The sequence below is a fragment of the Myotis daubentonii genome, chromosome 2 (assembly GCF_963259705.1).
Source record: "Myotis daubentonii chromosome 2, mMyoDau2.1, whole genome shotgun sequence".
NCBI lineage: Eukaryota > Metazoa > Chordata > Mammalia > Chiroptera > Vespertilionidae > Myotis > Myotis daubentonii.
Window position 1 is genome coordinate 163,500,565 of NC_081841.1, and position 22,826 is coordinate 163,523,390.

The following is a 22,826-nucleotide window of genomic DNA, read 5'->3' on the forward strand; positions in this document are numbered from 1 at the left end:
TGTTATGAATGACTTTACGCCAAAATTTTCCACAATTTAGATAAAATGATGAAATAAGTAAATCTCTCTCTCTCAAAAAAATACAAGTTACCAAATTGACATGAGAAATAACAAAAATCTGAATATCCCTATATCTATTAAAGAAACTGAATTTGTCAAAAGCTTCCCTACATGAAAATTCCAGGACCAGATGATGTCCCCGGTGAATTCTAACAAATATCAAGAAGAAATAAGATCATTTTGATACAAACTTTTAAAAAATACAGAAGGGATTACTATCTATCTCATTTTATAAGATAAACATAACTGTAATACTAAAGCCTGACAAAGACATTACCAAATAGAGTAACAAAAAGTATTATAGATCAATATGCTTCATGAATATAAACCCAAAAATTCTTAACAAAATATCAGCAAAATAAATTTAACAATGCATCACATATTAGAAGGTTTTATCCCAGGATGCAGGGCTGACTTAACATTCAAAAATTATCCTTTTCTTTTACTCTCTTAACATATGATCATTTCAATAAACGCAGAAAAAGCATTTGGCAAAATTCAATACACATTTATAATAAAAACTAGAGGCCCGATGCATAAATTCATGCACACGTGGGGTCCCTCAGCCTGGCCTGTGATCAGGACCATCGGAGGGATGGCTGGCCGGGGGAAGGGACGGCAGGAGGTTGGCCGGGAGAGGGGTAGAGGGGCCGCAGGAGGTTGGCCAGCCGGGGGTGGGGGGAGGAGGGGCCATGGGAGGTTGGCTGTGGGAGCGCACTGACCACAAGGGGGCAGCTCCTGTGTTGAGCATCTAGACCAGGGGTGGGCAAACTTTTTGACTCGAGGGCCACAATGGGTTCTTTTGTTCTGGACCGGAGGGCCGGAACAAAAGCATGGATGGAGTGTTTGTGTGAATTAATATAAATTCAAAGTAAATATCATTACATAAAAGGGTGCGGTCTTTTTTTTTTTTTTACTTTTATTCATTTCAAACGGGCCGGATCCAGCCCTCAGGCCGTAGTTTGCCCACGGCTGATCTAGACCCTGGTGGTCAGTGCGCATCATAGCAACTGGTTGACCGGTCATTCTGATCATAATGGTCATTTAGGCTTTTATATATATAGGCTAGAGACCCGATGCATGAACTTCGTGCAAGGGGCTCGGCCCTCACAGCCGCGGTGGCTTGCCTCAGCCTGAAGCAACCACAGCAGCTGCCTCAGCCCTCACAGACCCAGCTTCATCCGGAAGGCCATCCAGTCTAATTAGCATATTACGCTTTTATTATTATAGATTATCAACAAAAGTAGGAATACTAAAAAACTTTCTCAAACTGGCAAAGGCCATCAAAATACCTACAGCTAACATCATATTTAATACTGAAGGATGAAAGACTAATTTGTAATTGTTTCCCACTCAGATTAGGAACAAGGAAGAATGCAACTTTCACCACTTCTGTTTAGCACTACTGTGAAGTTCTTGCCATTAAAATAATGGGGGAGGGGGGAGTGCAGGGGTATCTGGAGATCAGAAAGAATGATAATCTATACTAATAAAAGGGTAATATGGTAATTAGACCAGATAGACAGATGTCTTCCAGACAAAGCTGCAGTGGCTGTGAAGGCCGAGAAGGGAAGGCAGCCGCAGTGGCTGTGAGGGCCAAGGAAGGCCAGCAGCTGCCAGCAGTGGCAGCAGCAGCGGGGTGATGGGGGTGGCACCTTCCCCTGATCAGCCAGGTCACCTCCCACAGAGGGAGGCCAGACTGTGGCTTAGGCCCATTCCCCATGGACAGTAGAACATCCCCTGAGGCAGCGGTTCTCAACCTGTGGGTCGCGACCCCTTTGGCGGTTGAACGACCCTTTCACAGGGGTCGCCTACGACCATCCTGCATATCAGATATTTACATTACGATTTATAACAGAAGCAACATTACAGTTATGAAGTAGCAACAAAAATAATTTTAAGGTTGGGTCACAACATGAGGAACTGTATTTAAAGGGCCAGAAGATTGAGAACCACTGCCCTGAGGGCTCCTGGATGGGAGAGAGGGCAGGCCAGGCTGAGGGACCTTTCCCCCAGCCATGCACCGGGCCTCTAGTATGATTATAACATCCCAGAGAATCTAGAAAACAGTTATTTAAATTAATGAACAGCATTTACGATAGACTACCTATTATCCTACTAGGATTCACTTGCTTCAAATAAAGCTCCTTCAGAATTCTGGTTGGTCTCATTTCCTAGAGAAACTTTCCAGAGGAAGTAAAGCAGGACAAACTACATCTTCCCACCCCCTCCAACTGGTTTCAAGGCCAAACATGATAATCACAACATCTTCTCCGCTAGCCATTCTAGATTCCCTTCATCTTTGCATTTCTGTTGGTCCAAGTGGCTGTTCTCATGAAATGGTCATCAGGCCTTTCTCATGACCACTTACCATCAAGATTGGACAATGATGTACCAAGAGACACTTAATAAGTTATCCGTGAGCCAAACGCCCATGCTCCATTGTGAAGCAGCAGCCCTACCTCCTCCAGATAATCTCTATATCCTAAAAGGCCTGTGGTCATGACCAAAGGAGAAAGGGCTCTTGCGGCAGGTGGGGCGGGGTGCCGGCGACGTCCGCGGAGCATGGGAGGCACTGCAGGGCTGTGGACATGGCCCTGATGGCAGGTTAGGCCTGGGGACCCTACATGCGCATGATTTAATCATGCGCTGGGCCTCTAGTTAGATATATTAGCCCAGTCAAAATGGTGACTCCTTTCCTTGGAAAAGGAATGCCAAGTCCCAGCTGTAGCTGTGACTTAAAAGGATTCTTGTGTCTTCTGTTGGAAATGATTCCAGTCCTTTCTGAGAACCACAATCTTTTAATCTTTGTGCTCAGAGCTAAAGGGAAGGGAAGCATAAATTCCCCCAATGGATCACTGAGAGTGATGTTAACAGGAACTGATACCACTGTAATTAGCTAGTTATTAATAATAGAAAACGAACAAGGGCAAGGCCAGACAGTATAGGCATGGTCCCTGAAAAACACTGGAGGAAGAGGACTGGACAAAGGAAAGATAAACACATGCCCAGTAAAGTTGGGGTGACATAGGGAAGATACTTGCCTGTCAATCACATCTGGGGACAGAGACGGCTGGCCAGAATGGGCATGGCCACTGCAAACATTCAGGAATTGGGGATATATAATCCCCTAAACAAAGAAACTTGCGTTCTTATGCTCCTGGTTCCTCTTAGCACTCTTTTATTATTATTATTATTGATTTCAGAGAGGAAAGAAGGAGAGAGATAGAAACATCAATGATGTTTCACTGATTGGCTGCCTCCTGCACGCCTCCCACTGGGGACCAAGCTGGCACCCCAGGCATGTGCCCTTGACTAGAATTGAACCTGGGATCCTTCAGTCTGCAGGCCCACGCTCTATCCACGCAGCCAAACCAGCTAGGGCGCTCTTGGCACTCTTAGCTCACGTCTCACACTTGGCTTCCTGGCATTCTCCTGTGTAGCCCACAGCCATGCAGACCCTCACAAACCAGCCTGATGCTGTACTGGACCTTGGTGTTTACAGAGTATTTGATCCAACAGCTCCAACATGGAAAGGAAACTCTGGACACTGGCTTTACTTCTAGTTTTATTGAAACCCCAGCTATACTTCTTCTATGACTGGACAAAGGGAAATGGAATTTTGGAAAACCAAGGATGTAAGTTCATGGAAATAAAGCTTTCTACTATATTGCATCCTCCCGTGGGGACCTCCAGAAATGCTTTTTCCAGCAGTACCCCAAGCTCCCACTAACAATAGGGAAAGATGAGGCATGTTTTTCTTCAATAACAGAACCACTCCCATTTCCATTTGTTTTTCCTGCTGGGATCACCAAAGGATGGGACTTCATCCTTGCAAGCTATCCTGTCCAAACTTGAGGATATCATCATCAGTTGTGCCATCAACAGATTGTTTTACTGCTCTAGAGTTAAAAGCATCTGGGTGGAGGGGCGCATGATGAGAAAAATGAATCCCATGGATCCTCCTTTCCTATATATAAAGTGGGTCCCTAATTCTGAAGTGATATTACACAGACCCTGTGTCGTTAGATCAAATACTCTATAAGTACTGTACTTCCCAGAACACAGACGTGGGTGGCTACTGCCAGACTGGACTGTCAGAAGCTCAGTTACTAGATCAGTGGTACTAAATAATGGTCTATTATTTGGTCCTTGCACAGCTACCATCAGAACTTTTTCTGCAACACCTGTAGGTCAAAAGAAATACCTAACAGCATTGTTAATTAATTAGATCCAAATAATTAATAAGAATTTATATCTGCCCTAGCTGGTTTGTCTCAGTGGATAGAGCGTCGGCCTGTGAACTGAAAGGTCCCAGGCTCGATTCTGGTCAAGGGCACATGCCCGGATTGTGGACTCGATCCCCAGTGGGGAACTTGCAGGAGTCAGCCAATCCATGCTTCTCTCTCATCATGGATGTTTCTATCTCTCTCTCCCTTCCTCTCTGAAATCAATAAAAATATGTTTAAAAAAATACTTTAAAAAAAGAAATTATATCCTAAGAACTTTGAAAAAAAATACACATAAATTGAAAAACAGGGTTTTTTTTCATTCTTAAATAACTATAGTTCCTTAATAATAGGACAAGTACACCTTCTAGGCATTGCACAACTTCCCAAACTTGGAATCATATTGAACATGTCATACTCCTTTCCTGTTCCACACTGATTTTTGTGCAGTGTTTGATTTATACCACAGCAAGTACCAAAAAACTTTGAAAAGTTAGGACATCCTCAAAAGGAATATTAGCATGACCTAATGTCAAAAATGTGAACTACCTTAAGCTAGTAGTTTGCAATAGATGTTGCTGTGTTTCCTTTGAAATTCTGAAATATCCCATGGTATTCATGTGTTTCTGCTGTGGTGTTTTGGGGTGCCTCAGCACACAGTTCGAGAATCTATGTGTGTGTGTGTGTGTGTGTGTGTGTGTGTGTGTGTGTGTACGGCCATAAGCACATATATACAGTCCCTTTCCTCCCTTAGCAGGCTAACACCTCCTAATAGATTTTGTTTTAACTTACCTCTAATTATTGGTTTGGTGATAGCAGTAGTTAGGACAAGAGTAGATGGAGGTTGTAGCAGCAGTACAGTCTTCAAGCAACTACCCTCTATCCAGAGGAAGCAGTTCACTTCTGTAAGCCCAGAGGAATCAGGGGAATTTGGGGTTTCAAAGATTTCAGCCTTAGCCAGTTTGACTTAGTGGATAGAGCGTTGGCCCTCGGTCTGAAAGGTCCCAGGTTCAAGTCTAGTCAAGGGCACGCACCTCAGTTGCAGGCCCCAAACCTGAGTGGGAGGCAACCAATCAATGTGTCTCTCTCACATCGATGTTTCCCTCTCTCTCTGTCTCTCCCCCTGTACTCTCTCTAAAAATCAATGGAAAAATATCCTCGGGTGAGGATTAACAAAAAAAAGTTTTCATATTCGACAACTCAGATATTCCATTCTAAGAGTCAGGGTCCACCCCCACTTCTAACCAGAGAACAGACACTAGCATGGCAGACTTGCTAAGAATTCAACCCATCCAGGAGCTCTACTACACTTAAAATTAAGTCTTGGGCCTAATCATTAGCTTTTCTTTCTTCCTACTACAAAAGTAAGTTTCTTTACATGATACTGAAGAAATCACCTAATTTTCTCACTTTCCCTCCCAATTACCTTTGGCCTTTCATTGTCTGTCTCCATTCTATCAATGTCACTCACCAACAGCCATTTGGTCACACTACCCTTATCTTTTATAGTAGAGGCCTGGTGCACAAAATTCGTGCACTTGTAGCAGGGGGCGGGGCGGGGGGGGGGGTCTCCTCAGCCTGTCCTGTGATCTCTCATAGTCCGGAAGCCCTCAAGTGATGTCCAACTGATGGCTTAGGCCCGCTCCCATGGGGATAGGGCCTAAGCCATCAGTTGGACATTCTTAGCTCTGCGTGGAGGCAGCAGAGGCTCCTGTCACTGCCTTTGCACTCACCAGCCATGAGCCTGGCTCAGGACTTCTGGCTGAGCGGTGCTACCCCTGTGGGAGTGCACTGACCACCAGGGGGCAGCTCCTGCGTTGAGTGTCTGCCCTCTGGTGATCAGTGCGTGTGATAGTGACCGGTCATTCCGCTGTTCGGTCAATTTGCATATTAGCCTTTTATTATATAGGATATATAAAAGCCAAAGCAACCAAACTACCAAATGGCCAACCGGTTGACCAGTCACTATGATGTGCACTGATCACCAGGGGGCAGACGCTCAACACAGGAGCTTCCGCCTGGTGGTCAGTGCACTCCCACAGATGGAGCAACACTCAGCAAGCTTAACGAGCAGCTCAGTGGCAGGCACAGCAGGGCTGGGATGAGCGGAGCGGCGCAGGCTCATCCCTGGACACCTGCCACTTTGCGTGCTACTACAACCCTCGGGGGATGTCAGACTGCCAGTTTCCGAAACCGCAGTCCAACATCCCCCAAGGGGTCCTGGATTGAGAGAGGGCACAGGCCGGGCTGAGGGACCCCACCAGCACACAAATCCATGCACCAGGCCTCTAGTATCCTTATAATTAACAACTTCCCCAAACCTCTTAAAAGCCTGAGATATTATACCAATCAGTACATTTCCTTTTACAGGTATCCCATTATAATTCACCACCTGTGAAAGTTTTAAGAGTTGCACAGCTAAAGGGCATGCCAAAGGTTATCAGTGCCAGTGCTCCATCTTATACAACCTGTAGTGGGGTTCAAACATTGCCAGCCAGCCACCAGCAGATAATCTAGCCCCAAAATTCCATTTTTTAAAGTCTACTTCCTCAGACCATTCCTGGTACCATAACTATCTTGGGTAAGGTTCCTCAGGAAATAGACTCTGAACTGGAGATTTGCACACCAGAAGTTTATTGAAGAATGCCTCCCAAATCAACAACTGTGGGAGAGTGAAGGAAGTAAGATCTGAACAGAGAAAGGAGTTGAATTACAATAAAATCACAGGATGGCCTCAGCCAATCCCCTGGTGGGCTTTGCAGTTGGGATCTTCAAAGTTGTCCTGTCTTAGTGTAAAAGGGCTAGGTATTTATAGCCAATACAGGCATCAGCTACTAGCTGACCCTGAAGAAGAAGCATGACTTAGAACAGCGGTTCTCAACCTGTGGGTCGTGACCTCTTTGGGGGTCGAACAACCCTTTCACAGGGGCCACCTAAGACCATTGGAAAACACATATATAATTACATATTGTTTTTGTGATTAATCACTATGCTTTAATTATGTTCAATTTGTAACAATGAAATTGGGGGTCACCACAACGTGAGGAACTATATTAAAGGGTCGCGGCATTAGGAAGGTTGAGAACCAGTGACTTAGAGGGAAGCATCTCTGTTGGCTAAGAGGAATGCCTGGAGAGGGACTTGGAGGCAATCAGTTTTAGCTGCCAATATTCACAACAGCTAGGGGAACCTGTACCTGAACAGAGGGATCTGGGTAGTGAACCACAGCACCTGCTATACCACTACTGGACTAGTACACCAATTTGGCTAACGAAGGGAGAGAATTAAACATTTACCCTGATTTCTTAGGAGAAACTACAATTCATCACTAGTTGATGAGGGAAACGCTTCTTTGCAGAACAGAACCAGCTAATAAACATAGAAGAAATAATAGAATTATAAAAATCATCATTTTGAAACCCCTAATAAAATTATTGACTCAGACAAGTATTATCAAAGGATGTCAAACCCATTAGGTGAAAGATATACACAGTATGCAAAAGTTATTACCCATGATTACTCATTGCAAATGGAAAAGGCGTACATTTATAGAAAAGAGATCTAAAGGGTAGCATCTTACCCAAGTAATTAGACTGAGCATTATTAAACAGTGAGACAATTTGAAAATCTCTGATGGCCTTAGCCAACCTCTGGATAGGATGCAATATGCAATACCCATAGCTACATACAAAATACAATTGCTAAAAAAATGTTTAACCAAAACCTAATGAAGCTTTAAAACTAACTTCCACTTATAGGAAATATGGATGGAAGACAGAGATTAACAATATCTGGGGACACCTGTCCTTAAGGAACTGGATTTATAAGATACTCTAGAAAAGGTAAACTATTAAGTGACAAAAAGTGGGTTAACGGGAGGAGGAGGGAATTAACTGAAGAAACTTTTTAGAGTGATGTAAATGTTCTATACTTGACTGGTGATAGCTCTAAGACCCCTCATATGAATACTTTTAAAAGAGCGAATTCTATTGTATGTAAATTAAATCTAGATTAACGGATCCCCTCCTCCAAAAACCTGAATGTTTAATGTTTTTGAATAAAACAGACTTTTCTGTTGATATTTTTTAAACAAGTATCTTAAAGTGCAAAAGTATTTTTAAATTAACATTTTTATTTACTTTATAAGCGCAAAGGCAAGATTTTTCTTATGGTAAGCTAAGAGAGTAATTCATTTCATATTTCTACCTACCAATACACCAAAAGAACAGTTTTTGTCTTAACATGTGTTGATATACAATTCCATAGATGTAACAGCTACATGAAATAAATTACTACCTATCCACAAATATAGGGCATCAATCCTACATCACTTCCTAAAACACTCCTACAATAATCTCCAATAACTCAAACCCATCAGTGTCTACTGAATAAAACCAAATTCTTACCTTGCTGTTCAATCTTCCCTGCCCTCTGGCCACAGTCTCCATTTCCAGAATGAATTCCCACTGGTCTCCCTCATAATACCTACATTCCAGCTCTAATGGGATTCTTACCATTACCTGCACAGAAACTATGCTTTCTCACCTCTTGCTCATGCTTTTGAGCCAGCAGGGAATGCCATCCCTTTGTCATAAAACACTAGGCTTCCACAAGGTTTCATTTAACACTGTTATCAGTACCTCCTTTGTATCTTTCACCCCCATCCAGACAATAAACTGAAGTGTAGAAACTTTGTCTTATAAATCTCTACAGGGCCAATAGTAATAGTCCCTGAACCTTTGTTGGATTAACTGACTACTTAACTTCTTACAACCAAAATTCCATGCATCTGAAATACAGGCTCAAATATAATTTTTAACAACAAAGAGATAAAGCAGCTAACAGAACTGAGTGGGTTTAGCTTAGAGAAGCAAAGCAATTCCTCCCTTTAACCACAATATCACGTTTTTTTCTTTGATCTTCCATCACACTTCAACCTTGGGGGAAGGGGGTGCAGTGAAGAAGGAAACTTGATTTAGTGCAAAAACAGTTCAATTGTGATACAGCACAGCTGTGAAAACAGCACAACTGTAGAAGGGCCCTGGGGCCAGACCCCTCTCTAGTTAGACTGGTCTGCTTTGCAATGCGTGAGTTTGCCCCGCACCAGGATGGTCTTCTCTCTTACTCTTTGTGCCAGTGTGCTTAACTCTGCTCTAGGAGACATCTTCCATGTTTCAGCTCAGACACAGAGACAGTCTCCATTAATCAATGGGGGGGAAAATGTACTTTCAAGAAGCTGGCTCATAAAGACGGGAGTTCCACCCCAGGTCCCTGATTGGTCCATGCTCATGCAAATGAGGACTCCAAAACCCTGCAGTTTGACTGGTCCAAAAGGCACCATCCTGATGGGTCAGTATAGTGGCTCAGTTTGGTCAGAGCTGCACAGCTATGATTAGATGAGGAAAGCCTCAATCCTAATGGTTGAAATAAGATTCCAGGAAACCTTTATACCAGGTGTACCGGTTAATAATGCGGATTTTGTAATCAAAGAAAACATGGTAATTTCAAGAGAAACATCAAAAGTGCTTCATTCAAAGTAATGTCCATCTCTAGCTATACATTTCCCCATCTTTCAGGTAATTTGTGGATACTGTCCCAATAGAACTATTATTGTTTTGAGGCAAACCATTCAGAGGCCCAATTTTCTACTTCTTGTTATGTTTTGAAGTGCTGCTCAGAAAGTGTGTGTGCCATTGATCAGAACAAGTGGTAATCTGAAGGAGCAAGGCCTGGTGAATACAGCGAGTGACGTGTCTTTAGCTGGTTTTGAAGTGTGTGATGGTGCATCATCATGAAGCAAAATTACTTTGCTGTGTCTTCTGGAACATTCTGGTCGTGTCACGATCAAAGCGTGGTTCAAATTGATTATTTGTTGTCAGTAGCGATCAGTATTACCGATTTCATCTGGTTTTAGAAGCTCATAATACACCACACCTTCCTGATCCCACCAAATGCAGAGCATTGTCTTCTTTCCAAAGCGATTTGGCCTTGCAGTCGATGTTGATGGTTGACCTGGATCAACCCATGATCTTGTGCATTTGGGATTCTCAAAATAAATCCACTTTTCATCACCAGTCACAATTCGACATAACAAAGACTTTCTTTCGTGCCGTTGAAGCAACATTTTACTGCTGACTTTTCAGTTTTCCATTTGTCTTTCGTTCAGTTGATGTGGCACCAATTTTCCTTCCTTTAAAATCTCTCCCATTGCTTATAAATGATCGGAAATTGTTTGCTGAGCAACATTTAATCTTTCTGTAAGTTGTTTTTGAATTTGACATGCATCTTCATCCAACAATGCTTATAATTGTTGGTCTTCGAACTTTTTTGGTTGACGTGGACATCTTTGTCTTTCACATCGAAATCATCACTTTTAAAGCGTTTAAACCAGAGTTCACAAGTATCTTGAGATGGAGCATGTTCACCATAAGCTTCCCGAACTATTCAGCAACACTTTTCTTCAAAATAAAGTAATGAATTATAACTTCCTGCAAATGCTCTTTTTTTGGCATGAAATTCAACGTTTAAGTGTAAAAATATCTATGATGTTAACACCTTCAGCAAATTTGACATATGAAGTTTTGAAGCTTGTTGTCAATACAACAAAATAGCATATATATCAAATCGCTTATATATCATCAACATATGTGTAACTCCATCTATTGAAAAAAATCCACATTATTAACTGATACACCTAGTAAGGATTGGCTCAGATGGCAGAAACACAGTATAGGCAGGCAGTTCAGCCCAGGCTTCTCCAGGAAGTGTAATTTGCATGAGAGGCTCCTTTGCAGAAATGGCTGGTAGGCTCTGTGTTGTTTTTTTAATTTGAGCCCACAATTCAACTTTGAATTAACTCAACTAGCCATTTCTCCATTTCTCTTTTTTGTGGAAAAACTTATCATGCTGATTAGAATTTTAAATATGTGATTTTGATGATAATAATAACCATAATGATAACAGCAGCAGCCAACAGCTAACTTTACTTACTAAGCACTTGTCATGCACAGGCACAATGTCCTTTCAATAATAATAAGGTTACAAGTAAAGAAACAGACAAAGGAATACTAGTTAACTTGCTCAACTTAAGATAGAAAAAGGTAGAACTAGGATTTGAACTAAGGTAGTCTGTCTCCAGAGTAGATTTAGCCACTGAGCTATGGTTTCATCCAAGTGCACTGTTGTGCTGCCATTCACACACAGAACTGATCAAACATTCCTTTATTCATTTCTTGTCCCATCTCTTTCCCCAACTGATGTTCTCATTTTGATTGGTTCATTGATACAAAATATATGTATTCAATCACTGAATAAATGAAATACTTATTCCCACGTTCAACACAGTCACTGAGACCAAAAATAAAAGAACAAGACATGATCCTTGCCTTCTCTTTAAGTCCCCAAATTCCATATGCCCCCTCACTCTCAGCAGAAATCAGTAACTAATATTTAATAGCACTTAATGTGCCAAGCACTTTGCATATATGGATTCATTAACTCTACAAAAACAATCCTTATTGAGAAAGTAAGATGGCGGCATAGGTAAACACCGGGAAATTGCTGCCTCCCACAACAACTTCAAAAATACAACGAAAAGACAAAACAGACATCATCCAGAACTACAGGAAGGCTGGCTGAGTGTAAATTCTACAACTAGAAGAAAAGAGAAAAGCACACAGAGACTCAGAGGAGCTTCAGAAGTAAAGTGCAAAGGTACGGAGGCTCGAGCACGCAGAAAGGGGCTGGTACCTGAGGACGCGGCTGTCTTTTTGAATCAGGGGGGAGTCACAAGCTCCCAACTGCTCTGAACTCCGGTTCCAGGAAGTCTCTGGGGACCCAGGACTCATACAGAGAGAAACTGGACTGTCTGGCAGCGGGCAGAAATCTGAACTTGAGGGCGGCTTTCCCTCAGAGGTGTTTGCAGCAATTATCGGGACACTGAGACATGCGGCCCCTTAGGGCAGGGCTGAGGACCAGCCATAGCTGCTTGCTCCGCCCTTGATTTCCTGAGACCCCGCCCCACCCAGGCTGCAGCAGAGGCTTCTGCATATGAATGCCCTGGCCCTTTGCAACCTGAAAATTACCTAACAAATTGCAGCTGGGCCAGACAGTCCCAGAACTTCCAAGAGAAGGCCCAAGGCCCCACAGCAGCTTGCACTGCTTCACAGCTGGGCCTCATCAGGGCACCTCCAAACTCCAAAAAAGGAAGGGGAATCTGCAGTTCTCTTAGTAGCTCCTGCTGGGTAGCCTTAGGCAGAGGCTAAATTAGCACCTCCTTAGATCCAAGAGCCAGTGTACCCAGTGGTCAGAGGGGGACCATCCAGATTACAACTCCTCAGATCCATGAGGGACACATCCAGGGGGCAGACTCAGTGAGCACCAAAGCCCCACTGAAGCAAGTCTTACCCCATAAGGGTGTCTTCAGCACAGAAGTTCTCCCACTGCAGACACAGCTGATTCTCACTGCCAATTGGCCTGGAGGTCAATTCCTCCCAGTGATCCTACAACAATCAAGGCATAACTACAACAAGACTGTGCACAAAGCCCACAAGGGGGTGCACCAAGAGTGTCCACCTCAGGTAACTGGGGAGGCTGAGCCACTGGGTCCTACAGGACACCTAGCACACAAAACCACTCTACCAACACAGGGAAGCATAAAAAATGCGGAGACAAAGAAACAGGTCACAAATGACAGAAATGGAGGAAAGCAAACGACTGGATATCAAGTTCAAAACCACGTTTATAAGGTTTTTCAAGAATTTTATGGAAACCACCGATAAATTTAATGAGACCCTGGAGGATATGAAAAAAGACCAACTAGAAATTAAGCATACACTGACTGAAATAAAGAATAGTTTACAGAGATCCAACAGCAGACAAGAGGATCCCAAGAATCAAGTCAAAGATTTGAAATACAAAGAAATAAAAAAGACCCAACCGAAAAAGAAAAAAGAAAGATTCCAAAAATATGAAGATAGTGTAAGGAGCCTCTGGGGCAACTTCAAGTGTACCAACATCAGAATTATAGGGGTACCAGAAGAAGAGAGAGGGCAAGATATTGAAAACCTATTTGAAGAAATAATGACAGAAAACTTCCCCTACCTGGTCAAAGAAAGAGACTTCCAAGTCCAGGAAGCGCAGAGAACCCCAAACAAAAGGAACCCAAAGAGGACCACACCAAGACACATCATAATTAAAATGCCAAGAGCAAAAGACAAAGAGAGAATCTTAAAAACAGCAAGAGAAAGACAACCAGTTACCTACAAGGGAGTACCCATACGACTGTCAGCTGATATCTCAACAGAAACCATGCAGGCCAGAAGAGAGTGGCAAGAAATATTCAAAGTGATGAATGGCAAGAACCTACAACCAAGATTACTTTATCCAGCAAAGCTATCATTCAGAATAGAAGGTCAGATAAAGAGCTTCACGGATAAGAAAAAGCTAAAGGAGTTCATCACCACCAAACCAGCATTATATGAAATGCTGAAAGGTATTCTTTAAGAAGAGGAAGAAGAAAAAGGAACTCTTACCATTTGCCACAGCATGGATGGAACTGGAGAGCAGATAAATACCACATGATCTCACTCATTTGTGGAATATAATGAACAACATAAACTGATGAACAAGGACTGATCCAGAGACGGAGAGGCATTGATTGGACTGTCGGGCCTTGGAGGGAAGGTAGGGGAGGGTGGGGGTAAGGGGGAAAGATCAACCAAAGGACTTATATGCAAGCATATAGGCCTAACCAATGGACACGGACAACGGGGGGGGGGGGGGGGGGTTGGGGGCTGAGGGCATGAGTTGGGGGGGGGGTAGGGAGCAACGTGGGGATAAGGACACATATGTAATATCTTAATCAATAAAAAATATATTTAAAAAAACAATCCTTATTATTATTAACTTCATTCTACATACAAGAAAACAAAGTGATAAACAAAAGTAATAAACAAGTGGAACTACAACAATCTAAAAAGCTTTTGCGCAGCAAAAAAAAAATCAACAAAATGAAAAGGTAATCTACAGAATGTGAAAAACATTTGCAAATCATGTATCTGATAAGGGGTTAATATCCAAATTTATTTATATATATATATATATAAGTACATATATATATATATATATATATATATATATATGTGTGTGTGTGTGTGTGTGTGTGTGTGTGTGTGTGTGTGTGTGTGGATATATATATCCACACACACACACACACACACACACACACACACATACATACATACAGGGTGTGCCAAAAAAATGTATACAAGCTTTAACAGCTGATAACTCAATTTTTTAAAATATATTTTTATTGATTTCAGAGAGGAAGTGAGAGGGAGAGATAGAAACAACCATGAGAAAGATTCACTAATTGGCTGCCTCCTGCATGCCCCCCAATGGGGCATGTGCCCTTGACCGGGAATCTAACCTGCAACCTCCTGGTACATGGGACAATGCTCAACCAACTGAGCCACAATGGTCAGGGCTAATAGCTCAATTTTGAAAATGAAATGTATTTTAATAAACACTGCCTTTATAATTATTCAAAGTGTGCTTATACATTTTTGGGAGACATCCTACACACACACACACACACACACACACACACACTAGCATAATTCAGTAACAACAAAACAAGCAATCCCAGTAAAGAATTCAAGAAAAAAATACATATGGCCAACAGGCACATGAAAAAGGGCACTCAACATCACTAATCATCAGGGAAATGCAAATCAAAACCACAAGGAGGTATCACTTTACACCTGTTAGAATGGCTGTTATCAAAATAAACAAGTGATAACAACTGTGGGTGGCCATGTGGAGAAAAAGGAACTCTTGTGCACTGTTGGTGGGTCTGTAAATTGGTGCAGCCTCTATGGAAAACAGTATGGAGGTTCCTCAAAAAATTAAAAATTGGACTACCACATGATCCAGCAATTCTACTTCTTGGGTATTTATCCAAAAGGAAAGGAAAACACTAACTCAAAAAGATATCTGCACCTCCCTCCTTATTCTCTGCAGCAGCTATCTACAATAGCCAACACATGGAAGCAACCTAAGTCTAAGTGCCCATCATCGGATGAATGAATAAAGAAAATACTATTATTACTCAGCCATTGAAAAACAAAAATCTTGCCATTTGCAACACCATAGAAAGAACTTAAGAGCATGATGCTATGTGAAATACCTCAGAGAAAGACAAATACCGTATGATCTCACTTATATGTGAAATCCAGAACACAAAAACCAAACTCATAGATACAGAGAATAAAATAGTAGTTGCCAGAAGGGGGAGGGGGATGGGCCAGGGAGGGAAGATTGGGCAAAATGGGTGAAGATGTACAAACTTCCAGGTATAAATAAGTCATGGAGATGCAATGGACAGCAGGGTGACTATAGTTAATAATACAGTATTGTATACAGGGTGAGATAAAAGTAGGTTTACAGTTGTAAGTATGCAAAACAAAGAGTTTATTCTTGTATTATTATTTATTAATTATTGCATTATTTTCCATATGAACAACTATAAATCTACTTTTGCCCTGCCTTGTATTTGAAAATGCTGAGAATAAATCTTAGTTTTCATCATAAGAAAAAAATTATAACTATGTGTGGTAATGGATGTTAAATAGACTTACTGTGGTGATTCATTTCACAATATATACAAAAAAGGAACTGTTATGTTATATACCTGAAATTAATGTTATATACCAATTACATCTCACCTTAAAATAAATAAGAAAATTGAGGTATAGAAGTTATGTAATGTATGCAAGGTCACACAGCTAAAAAGTGGCAGAACCAATATTTAAAACTAGTGGACTTGCCCTAACCGGTTTGGCTCGGTGGATAGAGCGTCAGCCTGTGGACTGAAAGGTCCCAGGTTCGATTCAAGTCAAGGGCATGTACCTTGGTTGCGGGCACATCCCCAATAGGAGGTGTGCAGGAGGCAGCTGATCGATGTTTCTCTCCCATCGATGTTTCTAACTCTCTGTCCCTCTCCCTTCCTCTCTGTAAAAAACCAATAAAATATATTTAAAAAAAAACAAAACACAAAACTAGTGGACTTAAGAATCTAAGCTCTTACCCACTTCACCATAATACCATCAAAGTCATTAACTCCATTAGGCTTGCATCCCTCAATGTCTCTACTATACACCTAAAAAATAATCCACGGTAATGAATTCATTCACTACTGACTGATAACTCACCTTGTTTTGTTCCTTAAACACAAGCTTGTTCTCACCTCAGAGCCTTTATTATAATTACCTAAAAGACTCTTCCTCTAGATCTGTCTTCCCATTATTACAATTCCACTTAAATGTCAATTCCCAGAGACCTATCCTGACCACCCTACCTAAAACAGCACCTCCCCACCTACAAATTGTCTATCAATGAAATTGGTTTTATTTTCTCTATATTTATCACTACCTGATATTATCAGTTTTTCATTTCTCCCCACTGGAGTAGAAGTTCCAAGAGAGTGGAGACCTTGTGTATCTTGGTCAATGCTGTATCGTATGCATCTAAACCAGTGCCTGACTCACAGGAGGCATTGATATTTACAGAATGGATGCCAAATATTGTTCTAGATATTTGAATTACCAAAATAAATAGAATGTAATTCTTATTCTCAATAAACTCTTAGTTTTTATATTTTTAAACACCTCCTCCACCTGTATATTAATGAAAGACTAGCTCCTTACTTTTTTCAACAGGTAACCACTCTGTCTTTTTTAAAAAATATTTTTATTGATTTTAGAGAGGAAGGGAGAGGGTTAGAAGAGGGATAGAGATAGAAACATCACTGATGAGCGAGAATCACTGATCAGCTGCCTCCTGCACAGGATATCGAGCCTGCAACCCAAGGAATGTTCCCTGACCAGGAATCAAACTGTGACCTCCTGGTTCATAGTCAATGCTCAACCACTGATCCCCACCTGCGAGGCTCCACCTGACATCTTAAAACAGTCCCTGAGATCTCCCTTTGACCTCTCCCCATCAATTATCCTTCTTCTCACTTCTTTAATTTCTCCTTCTCCACTTATTGATAACCTGTGAATCTCCCCATTTCCTCAGCATCTCCCACTGACTCTTCACCACATCTCTCTACTATGACCACTTCCTCAAAAGTCATCAGTGACCTGGAAAGTGTTCTCACTTTCTTCAGCATTTAACACTGCTGTGGACTTTCAATCTACTTTCTTAGGACCAGAAATGCTACAATCTCATGGCTCTCTTCCTAGTATTTTTATTTTTTTTGAAGCTTTCTTCCTGTTTCCTTTCTCTCATCCTTTAAACTTCATGCTCACTAGAGCTTTGTCTTCTATTCTTGCTCTCTCTGTCTCTGAAATATCTCATTTGCTCCTCCAACTCAGCTAGTTATAATATTATCCATTCAGTACCTAACTCCCATTTCCACTTTCCCATCATATTTAGTAAGAAATGTGATTGAATTTTTAAGGAAATTCTCAATAAAGGTTAGTTGCAGGCTAAGACTTAGAAAAAATAATGTGATCGATAATAAACAATAATGTTCTGAACAAGCTGTTGAAGGTAATATTATACAACTTAAGGCAGTTTCCATGAGTACTTCTTGATATACTTGAACTAATTCTTCATTAATTTTAACTGACAGCTTGTACAAGAATGGGCCAAAAGCTAAAAAAACATTCACAAATTTTAAAACTTGAATACAGTTCTAGATATATAGAAATTGCATTACACAAGTATAATAGTAAGAAGTTAAAATAGGATTATACCAGTCGCAAGTTATTGTGTAAATCAGGAAATAACATACAAAGTAAATTCAAATTCTTTGGAAGAGCTTTGTAAAGATGTATCCTTAGTACCATAATTTAGAGACTCACAGCTCAAAATTATAACTAATTATCAGAGCAGTGTAAGGTTTTCTATTTTTAAAAATATTAGCAAGAAACAGATTTGTGCCATTATGGCCTTCAGCTTAGATAGCATAAGGTAGTTACATACATTTATAACCATATGATAAAACTACTCATGCATCTAATCCTGTAAACAATCACAGATATGAGAAAACTGGTTTACCCCCCAAAAAAAAGGGGTGAACAAAGCTCCACCTTTTCAACTCTGCAATAGATAGAGCCACAGTACATACTGGTAAAATTCCAATACCTGACTTACAACTTACCCCTTTCATAATGGGAGAAAATGACATCTGGTTATTGCCTAACAAACTGCACATTCAATAAATACTGTAAGCTCTGCGACATTTAACAAAATTCTACAATGCTTTCCCCATTTCCCCATATATTGCAAGAAGCTGTGAGAAAAATGATGATGCTAACTCCCAAATACCACTGTCAAAAGCCAAGCTGGTGAAACAAGTCAGTCACCCTCCTTCAGGGTGTGTGGCATGTAAGGGCATGGAAAAGAAAACCACAGAAGAGCCCTCAGCAAAAAGACACCCATATTTTAAGAAAAAGAAAATGAAAGTGATTTAACATCTCCTACATATCACGGAAGCTAAAGGAACAGGGAGTCTAGGAAAAGATCTAGGAGCTACTCAAATTTTCTCATTGGTGGCAGCTGAACACTACCTACCCAGCTGTCATATTTTGAAGTTCAGCGTTCCCCTTTTCCCACAAAACCCGCTCTACTCTAAAGCCTGTAAGTGACAGACGAATGAAATGGCTGATGGGACATCAGAACACAAGAGCAGCTGCAACCACATTTCTAGAAGACCAGTTATCAAAGTGCATCTCTAAAAATCTGAGTCAAATACCTTTGGCATCCACATAAATCTCCATCTGCATCCTTCTTGCTTAATTCTCTTAAATTGAAACTCCATGCCTTATCCAACTGCCTGATTATCTAAAACTCGTCATATACATAAATATATGGATATATGTATACACACACACGACACTATCTTTAGCCTATACCATTTCACCCCTAAGTGAAAGGTTGGCAGATTTTTTTAAATTATTTATTTTAGGGGGAGTTGGAAAGGGGAGGATGGAATGTCACGGGGGATGGGAGGGGTGAGAAATTCGTGCAAATCCTATTGCGACAGACACTGGAAACGCCACTGCCTTCACCACTCTTGCAAATTCTCTCCATGTATTAATTACCCCCTTACTCTTTACCCATCCCTCCTCCTTTCTCAACAATACACACACGTGTCATACCCGACCCGCGCCATCACCTTTCTGGAACATCACACGCTACCCTCCCACCCTCTCCAACCGCCCACAAAGACACACACTAAGAGCAGAAACTGCTGCCACCGCACCCTCCTACTTCAATTGAGTGTTTCTACCGCACAGCATCAGGCATTGCTGAAAGGGAGCTCAGTCAGTAGGTACGTAGACACGCGCGCGCGCGTGCACACACACACACACACGCACACGGGAGCGCATGCAGCATGTGGCGCAATGAGGGGCACCCGGACACGCACCTGGAGGCCGAGTGTCCAGCGCTGCTGCCTCCCTGGTCCCTGTCACTGAGCGCAGCTGTGTAAATCCTCCGGTAGCGGTCGGCCAAGGCCCGGCCTGACAGCAGCAGCTGGTAGTGACCCCGGGAGTCCGCGGCGGGCAGCCCCAGCCCCAGCCCCGCGGCAGCCACGGAGCCCTCGGGAACCGGCATGAATAGCGCCCCCGGCGCCGGGAAGGAAGAGATGGTGGCGGCTTGGAAGAATCCGTCCCCGCCGGGCCCCGAGGAGGAGGCGGCGGGGGAGGCAGTCGCTGCGCACATCATCCTCCCCGCCGCCGCCGCCGCCGCCGCCGCCTGGTCCCCGCGGGCCGGACAGGCAGACACGCGCGCGCACACACAGCCCTTTTCCAACGACGACGGCTCCGGCAGTGGCCTCTCGCTCCAGCAGCCGGGAGACTACAAAGACAGCGACGACCTCCTCCTCCTTCTCCTCCTTCTTTTCCTCCTCCCCCCCGCGCCGCCTTCGCCGCTACCGGGGCCGCTCATCTAACCCCGCCACCTCGGGAGTGTAAGGAGGAGGCGTAGCCGCCGCAGCTGCCGCCACCACCGCTCCCACCGCCCGGACTGCCCGCAATGGGAAGCTGCCGGCTGCACTGGGCATGCGCTACGCCCCGCACATGCTCAGTAACGCCAGCCTTTCCCCCTCCCCTCCCCCTCTCCTCCGCCACTCCCTCTGCCTCTCGGCCTCGGGTGTGGGGCTGTGAGTCCCTACGGAACCTGAAAGAAATCCGCTTCTCCGGGCTTTACTAGCAGCTTGAGGAAGAGTAAGGAGAGTGCTAGGCAGGCTGTCAGCTGCAGACGCTGGGCTTCAGGTAATGGTTTCCGATCAGGTGGGAGAGCTGGGACCTGCGAGCAGAGGGAACGTGCCTCCCGCCAGAGTAGAGTGTTATGTAACCCTGCCACCTCTCCCGACCTGAGCAGTGCTGGTTAATCCCGAATTCAAGGCCCAGAAGGCCAACCGGATTACAAGTCCCTTTGCAGAATTTTTGTCTTTAGGATTTAAGTCTATTTAAAATGGCATTTACTTACAAAAGACAGGTAGTAAATTAGTGCATTCTCTTTTTTTTCCTGTGAAAGTGGAATTCACAGGACAGTGTTCACAAGCCAGAGTCATTCCCAAAGTATTGTTCTCAACATTTACATCAGAGTTAAATCTTAAGGCATTATTCTATTCTTAAATACTCTTTTGTCGACTCCACATTCCTCCTAAAAGTGCACTCTTATCTCTCGAGAGTGGTTACTTAATGGCTTATCTTTTTCTGCCCAGACTTACATTACTAAAGATAATTCTTGAATATGGCCTGAAACTATAGTTGTGACTGTGTCTGTACAACATCTGGAAATGTCATATCTACCAAAGATCTTATCATTGTTATCTATATAATGTAACACTTGCTGAGTTCCCTGTTCCAAGCTATTCTACTAACCCCTTCTAAGTAAATGCTCTAGAATTATATTTGCCAATGCATCCTGTTTCCTATTAGTTTTATCTTTATTTGAAGAGTATAAATTTATACTCCTGACAAAATTATTGAGTCCTGGCCTCCCAGTACTATATTCTTTATCCAATTACTACCTCCTATGTCTGTGCCTCTTCCCTGAACGTCCTTCACTAAAAAAGAATAATAAATAAATAAACAAACAAACAAACAAACTTGGGTAAGTAAATTAATTCTAGTTGGAGGGGAGGGCAGGAAGTGGTAAAGGAATCCATTTTTTCTGGGGCTTTAAATGATAGGTGGATGTCATTTTTAATAACATTAAAAAACAAAATAGCCAGAAGTGGGATAATGAAAACATAGGGACCAAGGGCAGGCCTGCAGAATTATAGTATTTTCGTACAGTGAGTAGCCCTGTTAAACAATTTTTGTCTTATTTCTTCAACTATCCTGTAAGCTCCTTCAGACATTCTTATTTGTCTGTGTGTCTTCCTTAGCTTCTTGTACAGACCCTTGTACATAGAAAGTATTCAATTAGTATTTGTTCTCACGTTTCAGCAGAGTTACAAGTTCAGTACTGAACAGGACGCCCTCTTCCCCAACCCTGGGATGAGAGCTAAGACACAGGTAGAGAGGCAGGTAACGGCAGGTGGAGTTAAAGGCCTGAACTGCATGTAGGAGCTGCTGTAAGGGCTCCTCGCTGTTGCAGAAGTCCAGGAGGTAGCCAAAAGGCTCTGACAGACTAGGGTTTGGATCCTAACCCTTCTATTTGTGTCTTTGGGCAAGTTTCAACTTCTGAATGAATAATGGTCAAAATAATAGTACACGATATTATGGGAGGGCCTCAAGCATCTAGGATGTCCACCTTGGCACATGGCTTTGTGCAAGTGGTAGCGCACAAAACAAAACATTCTAAGTATTTTTCATAAGGACAAGTATGGCGTCTGTGTCCTCCCCGCCCCCCCAACCCCCCACCCCTTACATTCCCAGATCCTTCTACACAGGCTCTAGCCCTAAGCAGGAGGGAAATATATATTGGTTGAATGGATGGATGGATGGATGATGAGTACCCAGAAAACCATTTCCAGCTTAGACTTAGGTGGCGGCCTGTGCAGTCATTGTCCATGTACAGTGTCTAGTGGGACTGACCCTATGGGCTGCACAGGTTTCAAGTTCTTCCCACCCCTTCCTTCATTTCACCTGGGGCTTCACCATACCCTTCAGTCCCAGGCAGGCCCTTTCCTGAGCCTCTGGGTACACACAAAACCCGGTGACTGGAGAATTTCATAAAGAACCCGTTGTCATTGAGCAGCGCAGCTAGGCGTGCGCAATGCCCACACTTGCTCACTTAGGTTTCTGACCGAGGGCGGCGTATCCTTCCACCACCGCGGCAGCAACAGCGGGCGGCAGCGCTACTGTAAATTAATAGCAGACGCTGCGTTTTCTTTCCTCCTCCTCCTCCTCCTCTTCCTGCCTCTGCAGTGTGCACTCCCCGGTCACTGCAACTGCTACAGCTTCTGCCTTGGCAGCTGGGCACCTTGGAAGGCTTCCCTGGGTGGCCGGGAAGGAAAAAAACAAAACAAAACAAAAAGATTGGAGTCTCCTTTAATTCCACTGTCAAGGG

General features: G+C 42.8%; 1 protein-coding gene across 18 annotated transcripts in view; it reads right to left on the reverse strand.

Annotated features, from left to right (window-relative positions):
• Nucleotides 1–20,326, reverse strand: part of MYCBP2 (MYC binding protein 2) — a 300,050-nt gene extending 279,724 nt beyond the window's left edge. For 17 of the 18 annotated variants that reach the window (XM_059684877.1, XM_059684883.1, XM_059684875.1 and 14 more), the window contains exon 1: nucleotides 19,729–20,323. In XM_059684877.1, the coding sequence (XP_059540860.1) occupies nucleotides 19,729–20,027 (299 nt within the window). In that variant the 5' untranslated portion in view covers nucleotides 20,028–20,323. Of the gene's footprint in view, nucleotides 1–19,728 lie in introns of all 18 variants that reach the window. The other variant, XR_009451352.1, reaches the window with a different exon arrangement.
• Between the last annotated feature and the right edge of the window lie 2,500 nt (nucleotides 20,327–22,826).